This window comes from Populus trichocarpa, chromosome 2 (genome assembly GCF_000002775.5).
Source record: "Populus trichocarpa isolate Nisqually-1 chromosome 2, P.trichocarpa_v4.1, whole genome shotgun sequence".
Classification (NCBI taxonomy): domain Eukaryota; kingdom Viridiplantae; phylum Streptophyta; class Magnoliopsida; order Malpighiales; family Salicaceae; genus Populus; species Populus trichocarpa.
Window position 1 is genome coordinate 9,190,555 of NC_037286.2, and position 26,667 is coordinate 9,217,221.

General features: G+C 37.7%; 1 protein-coding gene and 1 pseudogene across 4 annotated transcripts; both read right to left on the bottom strand.

The window, feature by feature from the left end:
- Positions 1-6,300: 6,300 nt before the first annotated feature.
- On the bottom strand, positions 6,301-23,758 carry LOC18096291 (cytochrome P450 81Q32). 4 transcript variants are annotated; one of them, XM_052450216.1, is made up of 3 exons: positions 23,176-23,758; positions 7,483-7,929; positions 6,301-7,149 (listed from the first exon to the last, which is right to left on the bottom strand). In XM_052450216.1, the coding sequence occupies exons 1-3, from the start codon at positions 23,611-23,613 to the stop codon at positions 6,529-6,531; spliced, it is 1,506 nt and encodes a 501-aa protein (XP_052306176.1). In that variant the 5' UTR covers positions 23,614-23,758; the 3' UTR covers positions 6,301-6,528. The 4 variants fall into 4 exon arrangements, with proteins under 4 accessions (XP_052306176.1, XP_052306175.1, XP_052306174.1 ...); XM_052450215.1 differs by having other exon boundaries at positions 7,483-7,675; positions 22,922-23,757; XM_052450214.1 differs by lacking the exon at positions 7,483-7,929 and having other exon boundaries at positions 22,729-23,757.
- LOC7472679 (cytochrome P450 81Q32-like) lies at positions 9,210-11,451 on the bottom strand (annotated as a pseudogene).
- Positions 23,759-26,667: the final 2,909 nt, after the last annotated feature.

Sequence of the window (26,667 nt, forward strand, 5' to 3'; positions counted from 1 at the left end):
TAGGTAGTTAAAATAATCTAATAAAATTCAAGCCTAATTCAAAAGTCAAGAATAGATCTAGGATTTAGTTTGTGTTAATTATTGGAGACAAGCAAGCCCCACCATGTGCAAGTGGGATTACCTAATCTCCCACTTAGCACATGGTGGAGGACTCCCCCTCACTCCCATTAATTGTATATTAATGTGCCCCCTTGTGAAGTGTTTGTTAGTGTATCGAGAGAACACAGAGAAGAAGAACCGACGAGTTGCAGAGAGTGAAAACACAGAGAGAAGAGAGAACAGAGAAGTGTAGAGAGAGCTTTAGTGTAGAGTTGAGTTGAGAAGATTCTCCTCCTCCTTTGTTTGTATTGTTTGTAAGCTTCATTAATACAAACCAGTAGCTCCGTGGAGTAGGCAAGTTGCCGAACCACGTAAATTGTGTGTGTTTGAGTTCTGGAAATATCCCAACAACTGGTATCAGAGCTTGTTCTTGACAAAGAGGGTGTTTGATCCAAACTCAAAAATCAAAGTTCTCCAAATGTGTTTTTGAACATACCATCGTGTAGAGGACAACCGGACGAATCCACTGTTGCAAACCCGGCGAAGAACCGACGTCCTGCATGCCCGCACGCGCCAACACGCGCCGACGCCCAGACTGCCCACGCGCACCAACGCGCCGTACGCGCGCCACGCTCCATCTTCGCCCGGCTTCTGCAAAACGGGTCGGGCTGACCCGCCACGTCAGCACAGCCGTACGGTCAACGTCCACGTCACCTGCCACGTCACCTGCCACGTCATCGATGAGTTTTGTTCCGATGTGTCGCAGAAGCTGATATTCTGACACGTGGCTACATCATAACCGTTGAGGGGTTTTGATCCAGTACGACGCAGGACCCAATCAGTTGACACGTGGTTAAATCAGGACCACTATTGAGTATTGATCCAGTGTGACTCAGGCCATAATCTTCTGACACGTGGCCTCATCATAACCGTTACTGAGTTTTGATACGGTGTGACGCAGGACCTAATCGGCTGACACGTGGCTTCATCAGAACCGCTACTTAGGTTTTGATCCGGTGCGGCGCAGGCGGTACTCTGGTTGACACGCGGCTGCATCTGCACCGTCCGTTAATTCTAAACTTTGATTGCTAAAATCTGAGCCATCCGAAGTCCGATTGGGGTGATCTCAGTGTCATTTCCAAGGTTTTCGGCTGTTCCGGACACATCTGTAAGGTCAGATTTGGGAAATTCGAATCGGAGAAGTAGTAAAAATGGCAGATGAAATAAAAGCAGCTGGAATTGAAAAATTTGACGGGACAGATTTTGGATACTGGAAAATGCAAATTGAGGATTATCTATATGGGAAGAAACTTCATCTTCCCTTGTTGGGGAGTAAACCAGAAAATATGCAAGAAGAAGATTGGCTACTTCTTGATAGACAAGTTCTGGGCATTGTCCGGTTATCCTTATCAAGAAGAGTTGCTCACAATGTTACGAAAGAAAGATCCACTGCAAGATTGATGGAAGCCTTGTCTGGGATGTATGAGAAGCCATCAGCAAATAATAAAGTGCACCTGATGAAAAAGTTGTTTAACTTGAAGATGGTCGAAAACACTTCCGTTACGCAACACCTCAACAACTTCAATACCATCACAAATCAATTATCATCTGTTGAGATTGAGTTTGATGATGAGATTCGTGCACTCATCTTGCTAGCTTCACTTCCAAGTAGTTGGGAAGGCATGAGGACAGCCGTGAGCAATTCAGCTGGAAAATCCAAACTGAAGTATGATGACATTCGAGACTTGATTTTGGCTGAAGAAGTGCGAAGGAAAGACTCGGGTGAAAGTTCAAGCTCAGGATCAGCTCTCAACATCAACACTCGAGGGAGGAGACATGATAGAGGCTTATCCAGAGGCAGATCAAAATCAAGATATAGAAGTAAAAGCAAGTTTGGACCCAGAAAGCAGGTTGAATGTTGGAATTGTGGCAAACCTGGTCATTTCATGAGGAATTGCACAAAACCGAAAAAACCTGAAGCTGACTCTGCAAACGCTACCACAAATGAGGTGCAAGATGCTTTGATTCTTGCTGTGCATAGTCCTGTTGATGATTGGGTTCTTGATTCTGGTGCTTCATTTCACTGTACACCACACCATGAAATGATGCAAAACTATATTGCTGGAGATCACGGTGTAGTCTATCTGGCCGATGGACAACCATTGGATATTGTGGGTTTAGGAGATGTACAAATCAAGACAATGAATGGATCTATATGGACCTTGCAAAATGTAAGGCATGTTCCTGATCTAAAGAAGAAGCTGATCTCGGTCGGACAACTTGATGATAGTGGTCATTCAATCCTTTTTTCTGGAGGTATGTGGAAGGTATCAAAGGGAGCAATGGTTTTGGCTCGTGGAAAGAAAACCGGCACCCTGTATATGACCACAAGATTTGCAGACATTATTGCCTCTACTGAAGCAGAAAATCAAGCACATCTATGGCACTGTAGACTCGGCCATATGAGTCAAAAGGGGATGAAGATACTTCAGTCGAAGGGAAAACTGGCAGAATTAAAAAATGTCGATCTAGACATTTGTGAAAGCTGTGTTCTTGGAAAACAGAAAAAGCTCAGTTTCTTGAAGGTTGGCAGGACTTTAAGACCAAGAAAGCTAGAGCTGGTACACACAGATTTATGGGGACCGGCTCCAGTAGCATCTCTTGGAGGTTCTCGGTATTACGTGACTTTCATTGATGATTTCAGCAGGAAGGTATGGGTTTACTTTCTGAAAAATAAATCTGATGTGTTTGAAACATTCAAGAAATGGAAGGCTATGGTTGAGACTGAATCAGGTCTGAAGTTGAAATGCTTGAGATCCGATAACGGAGGAGAATACATTGATGGAGGTTTCAAAGAGTATTGTGCTGTCAATGGTATCAGAATGGAAAAGACCGTTCCAGGCACACCGCAACAGAATGGCGTTGCTGAACGGATGAACAGGACCATCAATGAACGAGCTAGAAGCATGAGGTTGCATTCAGGGTTACCTCAAACATTCTGGGCCGACGCAGTTCATACCGCAGTTTACTTGATCAACCGTGGACCATCAGTTCCTTTGGAGTTCAGACTGCCCGAGGAAGTATGGAGAGGAAAAGAGGTACAACTCTCTCATTTAAAGGTCTTTGGGTGTGTTTCCTATGTTCATATAGATTCTGATGCTCGCAACAAGTTGGATGCCAAATCCAAGAAATGTTTCTTCATCGGCTATGGAGATGAAGAATTTGGCTTTCGGTTCTGGGATGATCAGAATAGAAAGATTATCAGAAGCAGGAACGTGATCTTCAATGAGAAAGTTATGTACAAAGACAGATCAAGTGCAGAAACAGATAAGGCTGATTCAGATACAAGGCCACAAGAATCTGAATTCATAAGATTAGAAGGCCTTCCCGATGTTACTGAGCAGAACAACAATCAAGAGTCTTTACAAGAAGACTCAAGCATATCTGTACCCGCTACTACACAAGAAGATGCGGAGCAAATTGAACCAGCTGTTCGCAGGTCTTCGAGGACGATAAAGCCCCCGCAACGGTTCACACTTTTACTGAATTACATTTTGTTGACAGATGGTGGTGAACCGCTAACTTATGAAGAATCCTTACAAGATGGAAACTCAAGCAAGTGGGAGTTAGCCATGAAGGATGAGATGAGTTCGTTGCTGAAGAACAAGACTTGGGAGCTAACCACACTACCTGAAGGAAAGAAGGCTTTACAAAACAAGTGGGTTTACAGAGTGAAGACTGAGCATGACGGAAGTAAACGGTTCAAGGCAAGACTTGTTGTCAAAGGGTTTCAACAAAAGAAAGGCATTGACTACTCTGAGATATTTTCTCCAGTTGTGAAGCTCACAACAATCAGAGTTGTTCTGGGGATAGTAGCTGCAGAAAATTTACATCTTGAACAGTTAGATGTAAAAACAGCATTCCTTCATGGTGACTTGGAGGAAGATATTTACATGCAACAGCCAGAGGGGTTTGCAATGCAAGGAAAGGAGAATCAAGTCTGCAAGCTACAGAAAAGCCTATACGGTTTGAAGCAAGCTCCAAGACAGTGGTACAAGAAGTTTGACAACTTCATGTGCAGTTCCGGATATACAAGATGCCAAGCTGATCATTGTTGCTATGTCAAACATTTTGACAACTCCTACATCATTCTACTATTATATGTAGATGATATGTTGATTGCAGGATCCAGCATTGAGGAGATTGATAAGCTGAAACAGCAGTTGTCAAAACAGTTTGAAATGAAGGATCTGGGAGCTGCTAAACAAATACTTGGCATGAGAATCTTCAGAGATAAAGACAAAGGCGTACTAAAGCTTTCACAAACAGAGTATGTCAAGAAGGTTCTCAGCAGGTTTAGTATGGATAATACTAAACCAGTAAGTACACCACTGGGGAATCATTTCAAGCTCAGCAAAGATCAGTCACCAAAAACTGAGCTAGAAAGTGAATACATGGATAAGATTCCATACGCCTCAGCTATCGGCTCTTTGATGTATGCTATGGTCTGTACCAGACCAGACATTGCCCATGCAGTGGGAGTTGTAAGCCGATATATGAGCAATCCTGGAAAGCAGCATTGGGAGGCGGTCAAATGGATCATGAGGTACTTAAAAGGTTCCTCGGAAACTTGTCTCAGTTTCACAGCTGGTGGTTTGAAACTTGAAGGTTTTGTAGATGCTGATCTAGCAGGAGATGTTGATAGCCGAAAGAGCACTACAGGATATGTATATACTCTAGGAGGGACTGCTGTTTCCTGGAGTTCTACCTTGCAAAAGATCGTCGCTCTTTCAACAACAGAAGCTGAATATGTTGCAGTCTCAGAATCTGCAAAAGAGATCGTATGGCTGCAGAGTTTCCTGAAAGAATTGGGCAAGATGAATGGAAAGGGTACTTTGTATAGCGATAGTCAGAGTGCAATCTTCCTTGCCAAGAATCCAGCATTTCACTCCAGGACGAAGCATATTCAGATCAAATATCACTTCATCCGACAACTGCTGGACGACGAGCAACTAATGCTAGAAAAGGTCTGTGGAAGCAAGAATCCAGCTGACATGTTAACCAAAGGAGTTACACTTGATAAACTGAAGTTGTGCAAAACTTCAGTTGGCCTTCAAGGATAAAAGATAATTTCATTGTTTGTCTCCAAGTGGGAGATTGTTAATTATTGGAGACAAGCAAGCCCCACCATGTGCAAGTGGGATTACCTAATCTCCCACTTAGCACATGGTGGAGGACTCCCCCTCACTCCCATTAATTGTATATTAATGTGCCCCCTTGTGAAGTGTTTGTTAGTGTATCGAGAGAACACAGAGAAGAAGAACCGACGAGTTGCAGAGAGTGAAAACACAGAGAGAAGAGAGAACAGAGAAGTGTAGAGAGAGCTTGAGTGTAGAGTTGAGTTGAGAAGATTCTCCTCCTCCTTTGTTTGTATTGTTTGTAAGCTTCATTAATACAAACCAGTAGCTCCGTGGAGTAGGCAAGTTGCCGAACCACGTAAATTGTGTGTGTTTGAGTTCTGGAAATATCCCAACAGTTTGTTTCAATGAAAGTCTTCGAGCACATCCTCTCCTTATACTGTTATATGGTTTAAGTGTTTTGCAATTTCGAATAATAAAAGTTCCACTTGATCTAGAGATTGTGAGGAGATTATTTGCACTATTTCTTAAGCCCTCTCAATACCCTAACTGATCTCCACTCTTGCATTGTGAAATGGGATGTTGCTACCATCTTCGTTCGTCAAACAGGCCAACCAACAATGATATTAATTTAGGAATAAAAAAAAAAACTGACAAATTAAAAAAAGAATAACCGAAAAAACCGAACTGTGAAAAAAACCGATTAAATTTTAAAAAAACCGACCGGTTCGGTTCGGTTTTATAAGCTTGAAACTGAAAAAACCGAACCGAACCCAAACCGGAAAAAAACGAGCCAAATCGAGAAAAACCAAGCCAAACCGATTTGACCGGTTTTTGTCCTAAAAATCGAACCGAACCGAAACCGGTCGGTTTGAACCGGTTTCGGTTCGGTTTCTTTTTTTTTTAAATCGGTTTTGTTACTCTTTTTTATGAAAACCGAACCGAACCGAAAATGACCACCCCTATATCAATTGATGCAACAAATATGGGTTTTTTAGTCTTTAAATCTTGTTATCAAATTATATTCTAATTCAACAATTAAATATAAAATTACACTTGTTTTTATGGTATTAGCGTTAGAGTATTTCAAAACTTTTTAAGACCTAAAAAAAAATCTTGACAATTAAAGAAAGTAAACTCATGAGTGAAATAAAGTTAGAAATCATCGCAGGTACTGATATCGCAGCTAAACAATGGTCCCAGTAATGATATTAAATACATATGAGGCTAGCTCGGTTACTTTGCATTGGAAGGAAAAGTAAATGATATTAGGCCAGAGACTGTGACCTTTTACAACTAATAAACTTGGCAAATTAATATCTTCTGTTCAGCAAGCAGCATACAGCCTCCTTCAAATTTGAGAAAGAAGGTTTGCCATCGATGGACGGGAAGTGCATCTGGCCAGTAAAGGCTGAGCCTTGGGCATAGTGAGTCCAGTCCCCCCTGTCATGTCCACCATTTCCTGGCTAACCCTGTCCCATTCGAAACACTGAAGTAATGACCCCAGAGTCAATCCAACCATGCGTATGGCCAAACCTTCCCCAGGACATCTCCTCCTTCCTGACCCGAAAGGCATCAATTTGAACCCATCTCTAACTCCCACGGAACCTTCGAACCTTTCTGGCTTAAATTTTGCTGCGTCGTCCCAGATTTTAGGATCATTCTGTATTGCCCACATGTTAACCAACAACATGGTGCCGCTTGGTATCTGGAACCCGCCTACCCCACACTCCTCTGATGACCTGTGAGGCACTAGCAATGGGCCTATTGGGTACATTCGCATAGTTTCCTTTATGACGCAGTGTAGATAAGGAAGCTTAACCACATCAGATTCATCAATCAGACGATCGTGTCCAACAACCTTGTCAATTTCATTTTGTGCTTTCCTTAAAATTAGAGGATTGTTCAGCAGAAGTGACAATGCCCACTCCATTGTCCCAGCTGTAGTCTCTGTCCCGGCAGACAGTAGAACCTGCAGCATATACGTGAATTAAAAAATTAGTGCATGAATTCGGTCTTCTCATGAACAGTGGCTGCTAAATTATTTGCGCCTTGCACTTTGATCAATATATAAAAATTAAAATTAAAATAAATAGAAGAAAAGATCATTAATTCTAGGACTCTCACTTGCAGATAAATGAGGAAATAACTAGAAAGTACTAAAATTAACGAGAAACTTTTCCCGTCATTTTTCATTCTATACGACAAGCCCACCTCCTCCTCCTTTTTTTTTTTTGGTAGATTGTCTCTGGAAAGTGAAATTTAACGCCACCCAGTTCTCACTGTTAGAAGACAGAGATCTTACCACCATAAGGTCCTTGATAGTTTCATCCTTATAGTACTCAGGTTCTGATTCTTGCAGTGTTAGCAAAACCTCAATCATGGTCTTGTAATTTCTCTCATTAGAAAAACAGCTCTTGTTATTCCCCATTCTTCTCCTATGCTCATCAACCAACTCTTGCAGAAACCCATCTCTCTTTTCCTGCAACTTCATCAACCTCTTCTCCGTTCCTCCTATCACAGCGAACACATGTAAGAAGTCTCCCACAGCTGATGCGCCACTGACCTGGAAAGTCTCTGTCACGATCTCTCGAAATCTCCTCCCCTCCTCCACTTCAGCCTCGTTTTCACCGTAATATCTCTTTCCAGCTGTCATCCTCATCATCACATTTAGCATGAGCTCGAAAAATGACGATTTCAAATCTATGATCTCATCGTTGTTTTTGAAAAGACGGCGAATCAAAAACTTGACCTCTTCCGTGCGTATGCTAGAAAACAACTGGAGACGGTTAGAGGATAAGATTTCAAGGGAGGAGATTTTACGAAGATTGCGCCAAAGGTCACCATGTGGTGCCCATGAAAGGGTCGTGTAGTTGCGGCCCAAGTGTTTTCCTGCAAGTAGGTGTGGACGATTGGCAAAGACAATATCATTCTTGGTAAAACATTCTTCTGCAGCTGAAGGGGAGGAAACTACAAGAACACGACGGGAGCCAAGCTGTAGGAGTACTACAGGGCCGTGTCTGTTGGATATCTTTGATAGGGATCGGTGGAGGGGTTTCTTGAGGAGATGGAGATGGCCTATTATGGGGAGAGCAGGGAATGGGCTTGGTGGGAGGTTTTGGATCTTGTTGCGGAAGTGATTGGTAAGTACATACAGAACTAAATAGAGGAGCAGAAAGTGCAAGAACATGGTGGTTTACTGTTTATACAAGAACAGACTAGCTCTGTCAAGACCGGAGATTGTTATGCTGGTTGGGGTTGCAAACAAGCAGATATATGACACATTTTAGCCTGCCTAGACACGGAATTAAGGAGATATTTCCTTAATGAAAAAGATAGGTTCCGAAAGAAAGTTTCTACCATTCATTAATAATCAATAATCGATCTTGACCCACCACCTCTTCCCGCAAAGTCGTCTTCCATAACAGATCTGGACCAACCACCTATTCCCCTATCTTTGTTTTACGGTTAAAAATTGTTTTTAAGAATCTTTAATTTTTTTAAAATTAATTTTATTTATATTTTTTATTGTTTTAATGTATTACTGTTAAAAATTAATTTTAAAAAATAAAAAAATATATTATTTTAATATATTTTTAAATAAAAAATACTTTAAAGAAGTTGAGAAACTCTATTTCTGTCAACATGTTGCTCCTTCTCATTTCATAACGTTACGGCAGAGCTAGAAAGGTTTTTCAATGGGATCAACTAACGGTTTCTAAAATCAAAATCACGACTAAGTATTAGTGGTGGCGACTAATTTTTATTTATATTTTTTGTTTCCAAACCATTTTATCGTTTGAAACGACTGTCCATGACAAATAGGTTACCATAATGTTATTTAACGATAAAGTCTTATATTTTTTAATTATATTTAATTTTTATATTTTAAATGTGACATAAAATAAAATTGTTAGTTATGCCGGATTCTTTATACTAATATATAACATATTTCATCACAGGGGATGCTAATTAAAAAGAAAGTCTTCTTAAGTTTTCAGATATCAGCGTACGTGAGCTATATATTTTTATTTTTCCCTCGCAAGAAAACCAAAAAAGAAAATTCCAATTTGAAAAGGAAGGTTCATCGTGGAGCCCTGGGCACAGTAAACCAGCTCCCTCTTTCATGTCCACCATTTGCTTTGCCTGTCCTCTCGTCTCCCGTTCAAAGCATTGAAGCAGCGACCCCAAGGCTATGCCGAAAACTGCAAGCGTGAGAAACTATAGACCAAAACAACGAAGTGTCGTCAGGTTTGAGAGAGTTGATTCACCATTGCGGGGCGTGGTCTACATTTTGCCCACAAATTTTGGGCCTTAGGCATTGTGAGCCCAGTTCCTTCACTCATGTCCACAAGTTCCCCACAGACTCTCTCCCACTCGAAACACTGAATAAGAGATCCTAAAGCCAGCCCAATTATCCTTGTAGCTAAGCCCTCCCCTGGACAGCCTCTCCTCCCAGCCCCGAACGGTAAATATATGAACCCATCTCTTTTTCCCTCTGGGCCATGAAACCTTTCTGGCTTAAACTTTGTGGGCTCCTCCCATAAGTTGGGATCATTGTGTACAGACCGCATATTCACTAAGAGCATGGTGCCTCGTGGGACTCGAAAACCTCCAACAGTGCACTCCTCTGATGACTCATGGGGCGGGAGGGTACATTCGGAGAGTCTCGTTGATGATGCCTTGGAGATAGGGAAGCTTGAGAAGGTCTGATTCTTCAATGAGCTTGCTTGGACCAATAATGGTATCAATTTCGATCTGGGCCTTCATCAAGGCCTGTGGATTGTTCAGCAAGAGTGACAATGCCCACTCCATGGTCCCAGCTGAGGTGTCCGTCCCCGCAGATAAGATTACCTGTGTTAGAATATTAAGCAAAACGAAGATGAATGGGCCTCGTTAACTTTTGAGTGCTACATCAATTGACAAGCTTAAAGGGCTAGCCTGCCAGGCACGCCACATCACGAGAGAATTTTACTTGCATATCAACGGCAACCAATTCGTCTTTAAATGTATGAAGCAATGAACACTCGTTTTCCGGGAAAAATCTCAAAGACTAGTTATCTCTAATTAATTTGCTTGTTTAATTGGGAAATATGAATTGGTAGTCACGATTTGAAATATCTGTGAATCAAAACTCTTGTGCAAGTTTCAATTGTAATATCCGATAAGAAAAAGGCATAGCCACCAGTTTTATTCAAATGGTCAATTACGGCACTAGCACAAGAGGTCCACTGAATCTATATTATTGATGGAGTTAAATAAAATATTCAAACCAGAAGAGATAATTCAAGATTGTGATTTTCTTAGGGATTTGGAGAGCTTACTGTCATTAGGCCTCTGATTAATTCATCGGTATAATACTCAGGTTCAGTTTCTTGCAAGGTTAGCAGGACATTAATCATGGTTTTACTGCTCCCTTGATGTGAAGCAAACTCGCTCTTAACTTTTCTATGCTCTAGAATCAAGTCTTGAACGAATTCATCCCTCTTTCTATGCAATATAGCCAACCTTTTCTCAATATTATTCAATCCAATCCATTTCAATGCTGGCACAAAATCTCCAATATTCGTAGCTCCACTTAATTCAAAGGTCTCTCTCACAATTTCTTTAAACTGCCTTGCTTCGCCCAATTCTGCTAGATCCTCTCCATAATATCGCTTTCCGGCAATCATCCGCGTAATGACATTAAGTGTCAGATCGAAAAAAGTTGACTTGGCATCAATTGACATGAACTCACCACCCCTGCAACCTTTAAAAAGCTTATGAACCAATAACCTGACCTCATCAGCACGTATATGATAGAACATCTTCAGGCGATTGGTTGATAAGATTTCAAGAGCAGCTATGCGCCTTAAGTTGCGCCAGTGGTTTCCATATGAGGCCCAAGTAAGCGTGGTATAGTTATATCCAAGATGTTTTCCAGCAAGCAGCCGAGGTCGATTTGCAAAAATTATGTCATTTTTAGATAAGCACTCCTCTGCAACTGAAGGGGATGATACGAGGATGACAGGACGAGAGCCAAATTGAATGAATAGAATTGGACCATATTTGTTGGAAAGATTGGCAAGAGTTTGATGGAGGGGTTTCTTGATGAGATAGAGATGACCAATAATTGGTAGAGAGAGGCCTGGACTCGGTGGAAGGTTCTTGCTGATTTTGCATAGGTGTTTTGAGAGGAAATAGAACATCAAGAAGAGCATGAAGCAGGAGTAGAATGAGATTTCCATGAAGAGAGTTACCAATATTTTCTGTAATTCAGAAACTCTCAATAGTTCAGGTCTTCAGGGCCTTTATTCATGCATCGCACTTCAGCCTTCTTTGCATATAAGACAGAAGCAGGAGGAGAAATAGAATTTAACTAGGTTATTGATTGTTCCGCGTTGGATGCGGGTCGGACAATTGTTTTTTAAAACATGAAAAATGTATACATTGTCGAAGTATTTTTTTATTTTCAAGAAAAATTTTGATTATAAACTCAATCATTTAATGTACAAAGTAAAGTATTTTTTTAAAAAATATCCAAGCTAACTCGTCAAATTCGTAGCTTAGGCCATTCGATCAGAATAATCCAATAGAAAAGAAAAATAAAAAAAATCTCAAAGCTCTTTTTTTTTTAATTAAAAAAAAAACATTGTTGAGTGATGAAAGCTGCAAATAAGATACATAAAAAACAAACAAAAAATGTCAGCTCGCGTTAACTTTTCAAACTCATGACTTGAGTCATTAAATCAGAAATACGCCATCTAGAAAAACTAAAAAGTTCAATTCTCAACCAATCAAATATTGAAAGATAAAATTGAAAAAAAAGATTCAATTATACAAAAAGGATCCAAAAAATAACAATTAAAAGAATAAGGATCAAAATAAAAATAAAAAATAAATCTACTTTTTATGGAAGGGTGAAATTGAAAAGAAAATAAAATTAACAAAGGGACCCAAAAGAGAAAAAAAAAAAGAGTAAAAAAGAATGAGGATCGAAATTGAAATAAAAAATAAAAACAAAATTTTGATTGAAGGATTAAATTAAAAAAAAATTCAATTTAACAAAAAACCAAAAAAAAAAACAATCAAACGAATGAAGATCACATTGAAAAAAATAATATATCATAATTTGGGATTAAAGGATGTAATTAAAAACAAATCAAATTTTAATAAAAAAATAAAAAAATAAATAATGATCAACTTTGAAATCTTAAAACAATAGAGGACAACCCTGAAATTTTGCATGGGCAACATGGTTTTTGAAGGGAGGAAAGAGAAAAGTGGGGGGAAAGAAAAAAAAATTGTCAACGACGAACTGTATCACAAACAACCATACGTGTCGTCTTATAAGAAACATAATGAATCGTCGCATCTAATGACACGGTGGAAGTTGTTTTTTGACTGGCAGAAGGCGTTGTACTCACTACCTGAAAGGCGTGAGCACCTCACTAGTGCTAGCTACTTTTTGTTATTTTTTATTATATTTTATATTTAGGAAAATTCTAAATTTTCCTTTAGCTGATTTTAATATCAAAAGAAATAATGTGAAATGATAAAGTATTCTTGGATGTCAGTTTTTGTATTTTTTTATTTTAAGATTATTTTAATTGTTTTACTATATTTTCAAATTAAAAAAAGGCTTTTTACCTCTAAAATATCTAAAAATAACTAATAAACCTTATATAAATACCGAACTACCTCCAGTTGCTAGTTTCAAGATTTTTGGTGGGAAGGCAACAACCATTGCTACGTTGTTCTAATAATGGTTCCAAGGATTATTAGCTTGTGTTTAATAATGGTGAATTGTACACGAGCCTTCAGTTACTGAAGTTACGTTTACCTTGAAGCAATGTGAGGGCTGTAATAAGTTTAAGGAAGTGTTTGTGATTGCGGTAGAAATTAATTTTTAAAATATTTTTTATTAAGAAATATATTAAAATAATATTTTTTATTTTTAAAAAATTACTTTTAACATTAACATAATAAAAAATAATAATTTTTTTAAAAAATATTTTTAAAATATAAATTTAAATGATGCTGGTTGCAATTTGACATGTGCCACTTCACTTTTTTGGAGAAACAACACAAAGAAATGAGCCAATTTCAGACTGATAAAATCTGTGTAGAATGGGCTCGATAAAGACGAATAGTCAGCAGACAATAAACAGATCAAGGCGCGAGCCAGCCAAGCCGGACACATATAGACTAGACATGCAGAAATTACAGTTGCAAATTGGACAACTATATGCGATATTTGTTTGCTTGCAATTGTTCCTTGCAATGTTTCCTGAATCTGCCAAGCTATTGTTCGAGTAATGGGTGGGTCCGGGATCGAAGTCACATATCCTCTAAGAAGTTCCAAAATCATTCCGTATTTGATATGGATCGTCCTTCACTAAAAGTAGAGAATGATAGGCATTAGGCTGAAGTTTCTGCTGAACAAATGTTCTTGGAAAGTTGAGGATACTCCAACGCCTAAATTAGCAAGAGAATGATAGCACGTAAGCAAGCTTGAAGAATTGCAGTTTAGGGTGTCTTGCAGAGCTTGAGTACGCCAAGAATAAAAAAGAAGGTTGAAGAAGATGAAGTTCATAATCCTTTACCCAGAACTAATGGCTGTTTATGTTGGGGAATTTCCGGCTCCCCCATGCTCGGACCGGGGATGTTCTGATACTTGCTCATCGGAGGGTTAAAACACACTGACACAATATTTTACGTGGTTCGGCAAAACCGCCTACATCCACGGGAGAGAGAGTCCATATTATTTAGAGATAGAGAAAGGATACAATAAATACATGGAGGAGGATCACTCAACTCCCAGCTCACACACCCTGCTGCATATGGCAGCAGGGCTGCTGCCCATGGCAGCAACTCCTCTTTCTCTTCTTCTCTTCACGTTCTCACACACTCTCACTTCTCTCACACACACTCTCACAAAACATGCCTCTTTTATAGGCAATTCTTGGCAACCTTCTCCAGCAATAGCAAGGGGACAATAGGTCCCGAAATCATGCCACTAATTGTGGCATTAGTGATGCTTCCACTAAGCCACAATTAGTGGTGGGGTATTGCCACTAAATGACAATATCCCAACAATCACCCCCTTTGCCATTTGTGTGGGCAATTGTCCTTTTGCTTCTTCAGCACAAGCTTGCATTTTGCAGCTCTTCCAAGCTTCCATTCTGAGAGCGTCTTCAACACAACATTCCCCTTCGAGCATATCAACCATACTCGGTCCGGAATGATTTTTCTAGCCTTACACCAAGGCTTGCAACACCCCCTCAAACAAATATTTTCAAGTGCGACAGTCATTGAGTATTTCAATGTGATCACAAGCTCACCACTCTTCCAAGAGTCTACTCATCCAGGAGTTGCGCCTGCCCTCTGTTCCACCCTAGGAACCACGCCTTACTTCTCCGTGAGTCTCTCGCTCTTAGTCGTAAGAGTCCAGGTAGCTCTCCACCTTTAACCATGGGGGCAGCCCATAAAGGTTGATCCATATCTATCTTCATACTCTGAGTATTACAATGCCATTACCGAGCTCACCACCTTGACAAGAGTCAACTCGTTCTCGGAACCTGCGCATGCCCTTCTGCTTCTTCATAGCAGCCACGTCTTAATGCTCCACAAGTCACACACTTATTGTCCAAGGCAAATGTCTTCTAGCTCATTGATCTTTAGCATGGGGGCAATATCCATGAAAGTCAATCCTGCATTTGTCTCCATACTCATCATAGCCACTTCATTGGCTATACACCTGTCCACTCATATCTAGCCATCACATTGGCTCTGGGGCGTTCTGAACTAGGCTCATATCATGGCCCACACACCTTCTCCTCAGGTGTCTCCGCTCGTCGTCATGCGGCGGTCTGAATTGGGGCTCCTCTAATGGCCCTCACACCTTCTCTAAGGTGTCTTCGCCCGTTATCATAGGGCGGTCTGAACTGGGGCTCCTCTCATAGCCCTCACACCTTCTCTACGGTGTCTTCGCCCGTTGTCATGGGGCGGTCGCATCCTCCTTCAGCTGAGATGCTTTAAAGTGGCTCCAAAATTCTCTACCACCATGTGCACTATGGGAGAGATTACTGCCACTAACTACATAGAAAGAGAAAGTTGCGGTATACTTCTCGCAATCCTCCACCTCAATTTCTATGTTTGGAGCTTCTGTGCCTTTCTGCTTGACAGCTCCACCTACACCAACTCTCTTTGGTGTCTTCGCCTTTCATCATAGGCGGTTGCCTTGTATCACAGGCATTTGCACCCCCTCAATTAGGTGCCTCTGCAACAGCTCTCTTTCCATCCTTGCATGCATTGGAAAGGTCTTCGCATGTTGTCTTCATTAAGAGCACAAGAGACTTCCTGTTGTACAAACTTTAACAGTCTCTGCTCTGAGCTTCATCTGGGAACACTTCTTCTCCTTGCACCTGTTGTCTCATTACAGTACCTCGTTGAATCTTACGGGTACTCATGCACAATCTCCGTGTGCCCTCGTGCATTTTCTGTTCTCCAGAATTTCTCCCTATTCCTTGCTTATGTTTGACAGCAGCTCATCCTGTCACAACACCTGTCCAAGTCAAAATAGGGTGCCAATCTTTATCCCCTTGCTGTATTCCTCTTCCATTATCAGGGTCTTCATCAATTCTTCCCTTGAGAAATCACAGTCACCGAATCTAACTTCTTTGGAGAAATCACCACTTCATCAGATCCTTGATCATACGGAACCCAACTGTTCCCTTGTGCCGTCGTCCTGCTAGTCTTCAACCGTTTCATTACAAATTGCTATATATACGAAAATAGTACCGTATGGATAATCCTTCCACTAAGCAAGTTCCCAGGAAAGATTGGAGGGGTCACACTGGTCCCGCTTAAAACCCAATCTCCTAGACAGAACTTCTTAGGCCATATCTATCCATCGTACTGTCTTTCCGTATATACAACCATTTGCTAGCTTTGTTGCGGCTTTCCTTTACAAGTGATCTGGAATATACTGGTTTAATACATGATTTTTCAACATCTAGCGAGACTACCAGTTCTTAGACTCGTCAAGATTGGTCTTCATCAGTTTCACTCTCCACCTCAAATTGTCCACATAACTGGGTGTCTAGAGTGTCCCAATTTTGCCTTCCTTCAAGGCAGTTAAATTTCTCCCCACTTAGCAGTTCAGCACATGCAATTGGGTAAACATGTGCACCTTCTTCTTCTTCATCTCCATTGACCACCATGATGACCTTCAGATGCCTCCTGATCGAGCAATCTCTTTTGTTAATTCACCACCACCACTTTCAGTCTCAAATCTCAATGATCGGACCGTACCATTGCATCCGGAATGATCAAATTAGCTGGAAACAAGTCTGAAATCGTCCAAATCGCACTTCAGACGGCTAAGATTTGATCAAAACAATTCTGGCCTGATCAATGGCTCAGATTCAATCTCAGACCCGGTTGCACGTAGGATCAACTACACTGGATCCTGTCCCTCGGCTCGCGGCTCGGCTCGGCTTCAAAACGGCTCGGCTCAACTCGGCTCAACTCGGCTCGGCTCGCGGCTGATGATGTGGCAGGTGGGTCCCACTGTGATGACGTGTCTGCTGACTGGTCGATGATATGGCTGCTGACATGGCATGCTTACTGTGCATGCTTACATCACACTTACATCAGGCTGATGTCATCCCTGGCATGCCTACTGTGCATGCTGACATCACAATTATGTCATGCTGACGTCATTCATATCCGGGTCAGCCATGTGGGTCGGGTCAACTGGTATTCGGGTCGGGTCAGCCCATCCGGGCGAAGAAGACGCGTGGGGCGCGTCTGCGCGCGTGGGCAGACGCCTTGCCGGAGAGTGATGGAGAGTGCGGCCATGTCCGACGTCCGATTTTGACGCCGTTTTCACCAGTGGCTTCGTCTCGGCCTCCTCTACACAGTGGTATGGTCAAAACACCATTTTGAGAACTTTCATTTTTGAGCAAAAATCAAACACCCCTTTAAACCATGTGCTCTGATACCAATTGTTGGGGAATTTCCGGCTCCCCCATGCTCGGACCGGGGATGTTCTGATACTTGCTCATCGGAGGGTTAAAACACACTGACACAATATTTTACGTGGTTCGGCAAAACCGCCTACATCCACGGGAGAGAGAGTCCATATTATTTAGAGATAGAGAAAGGATACAATAAATACATGGAGGAGGATCACTCAACTCCCAGCTCACACACCCTGCTGCATATGGCAGCAGGGCTGCTGCCCATGGCAGCAACTCCTCTTTCTCTTCTTCTCTTCACGTTCTCACACACTCTCACTTCTCTCACACACACTCTCACAAAACATGCCTCTTTTATAGGCAATTCTTGGCAACCTTCTCCAGCAATAGCAAGGGGACAATAGGTCCCGAAATCATGCCACTAATTGTGGCATTAGTGATGCTTCCACTAAGCCACAATTAGTGGTGGGGTATTGCCACTAAATGACAATATCCCAACAGTTTATGCATCCAGAGTCTTGGCAACTTGCATGGAGTCAAGGACAAAAAATATATAGTTTTTTGGCTTTCTGTCAATCTAGATCATCATTGGAAGATGATAACTTAGCTATTGGTGGATCAACGTTAAGAACTAATGCTGAGATCATGAATAATTTTTATTTTATAAAGGTAATGGATCTGATTTAAGAGATAACACCTGTATTAAGAACATAAATACATTTATTTATGTGCGATTCTATTATTGAACATAAATAGATTTGGGATTGTTTGTAAATATTGACGGGTTATTTTTTGAATTATTTTTTATTTATAAATATATTAAAATTATTTTTTATTTATTTTTAAAAATTATTTTTAGTATAAACTAATCAAAATAATTTTAAAATAAAAAAAAATAAATTTTAATAAAACAGTGGTTGCACTACTCCTACTCTCCTGGGATGTATTGTGTCGTGTCCGCACAGAAAACTCTCTGCATTCCATTTATAAGGTCACATGGAGTCACGTGTAGTCGAGCGGGTCCCATGATGGGGTCCATCAAAATTAAGTTGAGAAAAAACAAAAAACAAAAAAAACAAAACCGGGTGAGTTTCCTAGCTTCAATTAGATGCTTAGTCACATCAACAAATATTTGAAGACAAATTCTAGAAGGTAGCAAGGCTAAAGCATTAGCCAGCATAGAAAAGAATAACTTTTTTCTTTTTTTTAATAAGCCAATAGTTCAAGAGTGATTAAGGAAGTGCAAGGCTAGCTGGCAGCTGTCGGACGAGCTCATCCTTCTCTGTGGCCATTTGTCATTAAGCATTAGGCCAGCTAGAAAGGTTATGACATGTGGATCCGGATTGACAGAATTATGCCACCTGTATATTTATCACTTTCGCACGGATAAAAGGGAAACTCCGCCCACTAATTTACAAATAAATTACTTCCTCTTCGTAAACTTTATTGCATTTACAACGTGTACTAAAAAATTAGGTCTACAGTAGCAAGAAAAATCCCATCCTCGAATTTATTTTTTTCAATTACGACATTTTATGCCTAAATAAATAATTAATTTGTCAAAATTTGTTAAGAAGAGTCAAGTGATAATTTTTGTTTTTTAGATTTTAAAGAAGTTTATTGTGTGTTTTTAGATATAAATTAGTTGAAATTTGATGTTTAGTTTAAAAATAAAGCCTAAACTTTTTTACCACTATTGTGATAGTCAGGTTATAGGCAACAAATGTTACTTCATCTACAAAAACATGTGACGCGTCATTTGCTTACTTTTCTTTTAAAAAAAAAAGGTCACTCGTCCTTTAAAAAAAAGAATTATTCTATGCATGCATATATGTGTTGGTAGGCCAATGTGTATGGGCTTTTTAAGACCTAGATGCACTGGATCGAACGAGAAGTAGCATTAAATTGAAGATTTAACAGAGAATAGAGGGTTAGATTAAAAGAATTGAAAAAAAATTATTTTGTGAAATAGATCAGCACAAAATAATCAAATTGAAAAAAAATAAACAAGGTAAAAAAATAAAAATTAAAAAAACCAATTTCTTCACGTGAATCCACTGTGCAATTAAGGCTGAGAGTGACTAGAGATGCAACAGTGGATTTCCTAGGAAATTAGTTTTTCTTTTCCTGCCTTGAATGTTTCGGGTGCCACGTGGAAGGGTTTTTTTTTTTTTTCCTAACCTTCTAATTAGAAAATTTAAAAAGAAGTCGCTACCACTATGAATTTAATGTCAATTTTAAATATAAAATATAAAGGTTGTTATTAATGATAAACTATATTATATTTTTCAGTGCTTACCGTAAAACTTCAAAACCCTCTCTTTAATTTCTCAAGGTAGCTTTTTGTAATACTAAACAAACGTGTGTCCTTTTTTCCCATGTATAACTATCGTTCTTCTGTCCTAGAAGAAACCAGGGATCGTTTTGTAAACTAATTGAAAAAAAAAATCAATCTTAGAGCGAAGATTTTTTCCTTGCTGGTATATGTATTTGTAGCATAAATTACAAGCTAATTTACGCGATATTTTATCTGCAATAGTCAATATATATTAAAGTTTGAGGTTGTATTTGAGTTGTTCTTGATTTATAAATTTTAAAATAACGAATTCATATAGTTTTATAATAGCAAAATTTATTTTCTTTTTAAATTCTTTATAGCTTGACAAATTATTTATCATTTTACGAACACCATTAACTCTTCATCTTAATTTTCTCACTTGACTTATCACTCTTTTTCCACCTTCCAAGTGTCATCTTCAAAATCCCCAGTCAATATCTCTTTCTTGATGCAACTCTATTCTAGAAATACGTAACCTACCCTTACAATTAATTATACGTGTGAAGGGAGTCTACCCTTACAATATCTCTTTTTTATTTTTATTATTATCATTAATTCAAACCATTTTCTTTTATTATCACGCTACACATGAATTTATTTTTTTAACATGGATGTTCAGGCTGACTTACACATATCTCAACTAATTTTATGAATATTAAAGCTAACAACCATATAAACTTTCAATAACTATTATATTAATAATCACAAAACTCGAAATTGATATTAGAAAAAACATTAACATTTTCGTTGCTAAAAAAAGACCAGTTATTTAACATGTATAGCACAAATGTCACATCTTCTTCTATTCTTACATAGTTATTTTTAAAATAAAATAGTTATTTAAATTGAATCTATATTTTTTTTTATATTTCACTTTTCACAACACAATAAAATGATTTCTTTGTCTTTAATATCAAGATTTTTTTACATTGTCTCTGGTGGCTTCTTTATATTTTTGTTTTTGTTTTTTTTATGATTATTATATAATTTTAGAGGAAAATTTTGTGTTTGAATAAATATAAAAAACTTAAAAATAAAATGTTGTTAGCATATTGTACATTAAAGGTGCTAATGAATAAACAAATTCATCGTGTTTAAAAAAAAACAATCAAATCATAGGATGCTAAGAGTATTTACCTTTAATTTTTTTAAAAAAAAATTCTACATTTTTTTTTCTATTTTGTTTACTTCTGTCAAAGAACCATATCAACCAAATAGCTTAAACTATTAGGTGAGGTCTCAGAATATGATTTATATTATTCTCTAACACACCCCCTCAAGTGAAAGCTTTTTAGGCTTGAAACTTGCACAGACCCACATTATCTTGTGCTTAATTTTTATCAAATAAATGGAGATGGCGAGATTCGAACTTGTGACCGCTTGGTCATCAAGGCTCTGATACCATGTCAAAGAATCATCTCAACTCAATAGCTTAAGTTGTTAGATGAGGTCCTAGGATATGATTTATATTATTCTCAAACAACTTCGATAAAGTTTTTTAAATTTATATTTTTTAATGATTTTACCGTTCAATATTGAATTGAGTTTCTTGATTGAACTCAAGTCTATGATTTAACAAGTTATAAATTTAGGAGATTTATTCAAGTTTATTTTTTTTCTTTTTTAGCTCATGTATTTGTTTTTCAATTTTATCCTTTAATATTTTTTTTCTATAGGATTTTTCACTAATTCTGAAAATAACATAGGTTATCTCGAGTATTTTTATTTTTTATTTTTTAAAAAAATTATCTTTTTTAAAAAATAAATTTTGATTTTGAATTAAATTAATTTCTTAAATATAAACATGTCATGCTACTCCATGATGTTTTTGTTTTCTTAAATATAGCTTTTTTGAGTTATTTTTTTTAATTGATTGGTTTTTATTATTATTATTATTAGGCTTCAATATTCTAAAATTATACTTGTTTTTACCGTATTAGCATTAGAGTGTATCAAAACTTTTTAAAACGTAAAAAAAATATTAACAGTTATAGAAAGTAAACTCATGAGTGAGAAAAAAAGTTAGAAATCATCGCACGTGCTGAGATCGCGTTAAACAATGGTCCTCGTCTTCCAGGATAATTAATGCTGATGTATTAAATATTAGGCGTCACTTGCGTTCGAAGCTGGAAAAGTAAATGATATTTGATAATCAAACTAGCCAGAGACCGTGACCTTTTACAACCAATAAACTTGGCAAATTATATCTTGATATTATCTTCTGTTCAGCAGCATATCATAGTGGGTTGGGTGCTTCAACAGGCAACAGCCTCCTTCAAATTTGAGAAAGAAGGTTAGCCATCGATGGACGTGAAGTGCACCTGGCCAGTAAAGGCTGAGCCTTGGGCATACTGAGTCCAGTCCCCTCTGTCAGGTCCACCATTTCCTGGCTAACCCTGTCCCATTCGAAACACTGAAGTAATGACCCCAGAGTCAATCCAGCCATGCGCATGGCCAAACCTTCCCCAGGACAACTCCTCCTTCCTGATCCGAAAGGCATCAGTTTGAACCCATCTCTAACTCCCTCGGAACCGTCGAACCTTTCTGGCTTAAATTTTGCTGCGTCGTCCCAGATTTTAGGATCATTCTGTATTGCCCATATGTTCACCAACAACATGGTGCCGCGTGGTATCTGGAACCCTCCTACCACACACTCCTCTGATGACTCGTGAGGCACTAGCAATGGGCCTACTGGGTACATTCGCATAGTTTCCTTTATGACGCAGTGTAGATAAGGGAGCTTAGCCACATCAGATTCATCAATTAGACGATCTTGTCCAACAACCTTGTCAATTTCATTTTGTGCTTTCTTTAAAATCAGAGGATTGTTCAGCAGAAGTGACAATGCCCACTCCACTGTCCCAGCTGTAGTATCTGTCCCGGCAGACAGTAGAACCTGCAGCATATACGTGAATTAAAGAATTAGTGCATGAATTCGGACTCCTCATGAACAGTGGCTGCTAAATTGTGTGCGCCTTGCTCTTTGATCAATATATAAAAATTAAAATTAAAATTAAAATTAAAATAAATAGAAGAAAAAATCATTAATTCTAGGACTCTCACTTGCAGATCTAATGAGGAAATAACTTGAAAGTACTAAAATTAATGAGAAACTTTTCCCGTCATTTTTCATTCTATAAGACAATTAAGCCCACCTTCTAATTCTTCTTGTTTTATTTTTTGGTAGATTGTCTCTGAAAGTGAAATTTAACGCCACCCAGTTCTCACTGTTAGAAGACAGGGATCTTACCACCATAAGGTCCTTGATAGTTTCATCCTTATAGTACTCAGGTTCTGATTCTTGCAGTGTTAGCAAAACCTCAATCATGGTCTTGTAATTTCTCTCATTAGAAAAACAGCTCTTGTTATTCCCCATTCTTCTCCTGGGCTCATCCACCAACTCTTGCATAAACCCATCTCTCTTTTCCTGCAGCTTCATGAACCTCTTCTCCGTTCCTCCTATCACAGCCAACACATGTAAGAAGTCTCCCACAGCTGATGCGCCACTGACCTGGAAAGTCTCTGTCACGATCTCTCGAAATCTCCTCCCCTCCTCCACTTCAGCCTCGTTTTCACCGTAATATCTCTTTCCAGCTATCATCCTCATCATCACATTTAGCATGAGCTCGAAAAATGACGATTTCAAATCTATGATCTGATCATTGTTTTTGAAGAGACGGCGAATCAACAACTTGACCTCTTCCGTGCGTATGCTAGAAAGCAACTGGAGACGGTTAGAGGATAAGATTTCAAGGGAGGAGATTTTACGAAGATTGCGCCAAAGGTCACCGTGTGGTGCCCATGGAAGGGTCGTGTAGTTGCGGCCCAAGTGTTTTCCTGCAAGTAGGTGTGGACGATTGGCAAAGACAATATCATTCTTGGTAAAACATTCTTCTGCAGCTGAAGGGGAGGAAACTACAAGAACACGACGGGAGCCAAGCTGTAGGAGTACTACAGGGCCGTGTCTGTTGGATATCTTTGATAGGGATCGGTGGAGGGGTTTCTTGAGGAGATGGAGATGGCCTATTATGGGGAGAGCAGGGAATGGGCTTGGTGGGAGGTTTTGGATCTTGTTGCGGAAGTGATTGGTAAGTACATACAGAACTAAATAGAGGAGCAGAAAGTGCAAGAACATGGTGGTTTACTGTTTATACAAGAACAGACTAGCTCTGTCAAGACCGGAGATTGTTATGCTGGTTGGGGTTGCAAACAAGCAGATATATAACACATTTTAGCCTGCCTAGACACGGAATTAAGGAGATATTTCCTTAATGAACACATTTTAGCCTGCCTAGACACGGAATTAAGGAGATATTTCCTTAATGAAAAAGATAGGTTCCGAAAGAAAGTTTCTACCATTCATTAATAATCAATAATCGATCTTGACCCACCACCTCTTCCCGCAAAGTCGTCTTCCATAACAGATCTGGACCAACCACCTATTCCCGTGTCTTTGTTTTACGGTTAAAAATTGTTTTTAAGAATCTTTAATTTTTTTAAAATTAATTTTATTTATATTTTTTATTGTTTTAATGTATTACTGTTAAAAATTAATTTTAAAAAATAAAAAAATATATATTATTTTAATATATTTTTAAATACAAAATACTTTAAAAAAGTTGAGAAACTCTTTTTCTGTCATCATCATGTTGCTCCTTGTCATTGCATAACGTTACGGCAGAGCTAGAAAGGTTTTTCAATGGGATCAACTAGCGGTTTCTAAAATCAAAATCACGACTAAATATTAGTGGTGGCGACTAATTTTTATTTATTTATTTATTTATTTTTCCAAACCATTTTATCGTTTGAAACGATTGTCCATGACAAATAGGTTACCGTAATGTTATTTAATGATAAAGTCTTATATTTTTTAATTATATTTAATTTTTATATTTTAAATGTGACTTATAAAATAAAATTGTTAGTTATGCCGGATTCTTTATTAAGTAATAAGCTAAACGGTGGATTACAAATAATATATAGTGTATTAATTTTTGCACCTTTTTTTTCCAACTTTTAGTTTTTTGGCTTTCTGTCAATCTAGATCATCATTGAAAGATGATAACTTAGCTATTGGTGGATCAACGTTAAGAACTAATGCTGAGATCATGAATAGTTTTTATTTTATAAAGGTAATCCATCCTTAATGTCATTTTCATAGATAACGAGATGACATGCCTGCGCGCTGCCGTGGATTTACAAAACAAACGCATTTGATAGTTTTATAATTGTGAACCAGCACTAGATAAGTAATAGAAACTAAAGGTATGATGAAGCAAATATTTTATGACGGGAAAAAAAGGTTGTTTTGGTGATCAAAAACTTAAAGACTGAACAAAATTATTTGTAGCAATCCACAATGTTTTGTGAGGAAAGATACGGTGCTTTCGCTACATCATTTAACTTTTCTGTTAATAAAAAGAAAAAAAAATACAAAGCTAAATTCTCTACCAACTTAATATTAAAAAAAACCAACAAAGATAATTTTGGAAAGAAAAAAACCCACGAGAAAAAACGTTGTAGCAATTGACAATGTTTTGTGAGGAAAACTACAGTGCTTTCCCCAATAAAATAAAATAAAAAATCATTTAAAGAAATACTGTAGCAATCTATAGTGTTTTGTGAGAAAAACTACAACGCTTTCCCCATATGATTTAGCTTTATTGTAATTATAATTCTTAACCAAGTCAATATTTAAAAAAAAATCAACAAAGATAATTTTTAAAAAAATCACAAAAAAATCATATGGAAAAACACTGCAACAATTGACAGTGTTTTACAGAAAAAAATTACAAAACTAAATTCTTAATCAGCTAAATATTAAAAAAAAATCGACAGAGATAATTTTAGAAAAAAAAATAACAAAAAAAATGGGTGGGAATCATGTTGGAAACACTGTAGCAATTCACAGTATTTTGTAATGAAAGTTACAATGCTTCCCCACATGATTTAGCCTTATTTGTAATTGTAATTCTCATACAGCTCAATATTAAAAAAATAAAATTGACAAAGATAATTTTGAAAAAAATTATAAGAAAAAAAACCATGTAGAGAGCCACTGTAGCAATCCACAGTGTTTTGTAAGGAAAGCCACTGTAACCATAATTAAGCTTTATTACAAAGTTAAATTCTAACCAACTCAATATTAAAAAAATAAAATCGACGAAGGTAATTTTGAAAAAAAATATTACAAAAAATGAAAACACAAAAGAAACTGGAAAAAAATCATGTGAGGAAAAACTGTATCAATCCATAGTGTTTTGTGAGGAAAAACTTGTATTTACTTGTAATTGCAATTCTTAATCAGCTTAATATTTAAAAAATAAAATTAACAAAGAAAATTTTAGAAAATAACATAACAAAACAGAAAAAAAACCATGTGAGAAAAAACACTGTAGCAATCCACAGTAATCTGCGAGGAAAGTTACAGTGATTTCCTCACATATTGTAACTGTAATTTTTAATCAGCTAAATATTAAAAAAAAAGAAGATAATTTAGGAGAAAATAAAAAAAAAACCATGCGAAAAAACACTGTAGCAATCAATAATTTTTTAAAGAAAAAATATTACCAAACTAAATTCTCAATCAGCTCAATATTAAAAAAAATCGACAAATATAATTTTGAAAAAGAAAAAAATAAAATAGAAAAACTATGTGGGAAAAAACAGCAGGAATCCACAGTATTTCAAAGAGAAAAAATTACAAAGTGAAATTTTTAATCAGCTCAAAATTTAAAAAGCAAAATCAACAAAAACAATTTTGAAAAAAAAAAGTTGAAAAAAAAAAGTAATTTTGAAAAATAAAGAAGGAGAAAGTTGGGAAAAAATGACAAAATGCAAGAAAAAAAAAAGAAAAAAGAAAGAGGAATGCACTATGGATTACTGTTGTAATCCACAGTGTTTTGTGTGTGGAGGAACAATAATTCCCCCACATCATTTAGATATTAGTTAATATTTGCCTTGAAAACATAAGTGCATTTATCTATGTGTGATTCCATTATTGAACATAAATGAGTTTGGTGTTGTTTGTAAATGTTGAGGGGTTATTTTTTGAAGTATTTTTTATTTATAAATATATTAAAATTATTATTTATTTATTTTATAAAAATTATTTTTAGTATAAACTTATCAAAATAATTTTAAAATTAAAAAAATTAAATTTTAATAAAACAGTGGTTGCACTACTCCT

What these genes read in the sequence shown, in the direction of transcription:
- LOC18096291 (XM_052450216.1), bottom strand. Translation starts at nt 23,613, where the DNA reads ATGTTCTTGCACTTTCTGCTCCTCTATTTAGTTCTGTATGTACTTACC. An exon ending in CTAGCATACGCACGGAAGAG is followed by an intron (nt 7,930 to 23,175) that starts GTCAAGTTGTTG and finishes CGCACGGAAGAG; the next exon opens with GTCAAGTTTTTGATTCGCCG. An exon ending in CTATCAAGGACCTTATGGTG is followed by an intron (nt 7,150 to 7,482) that starts GTAAGATCTCTG and finishes TATATGCTGCAG; the next exon opens with GTTCTACTGTCTGCCGGGAC.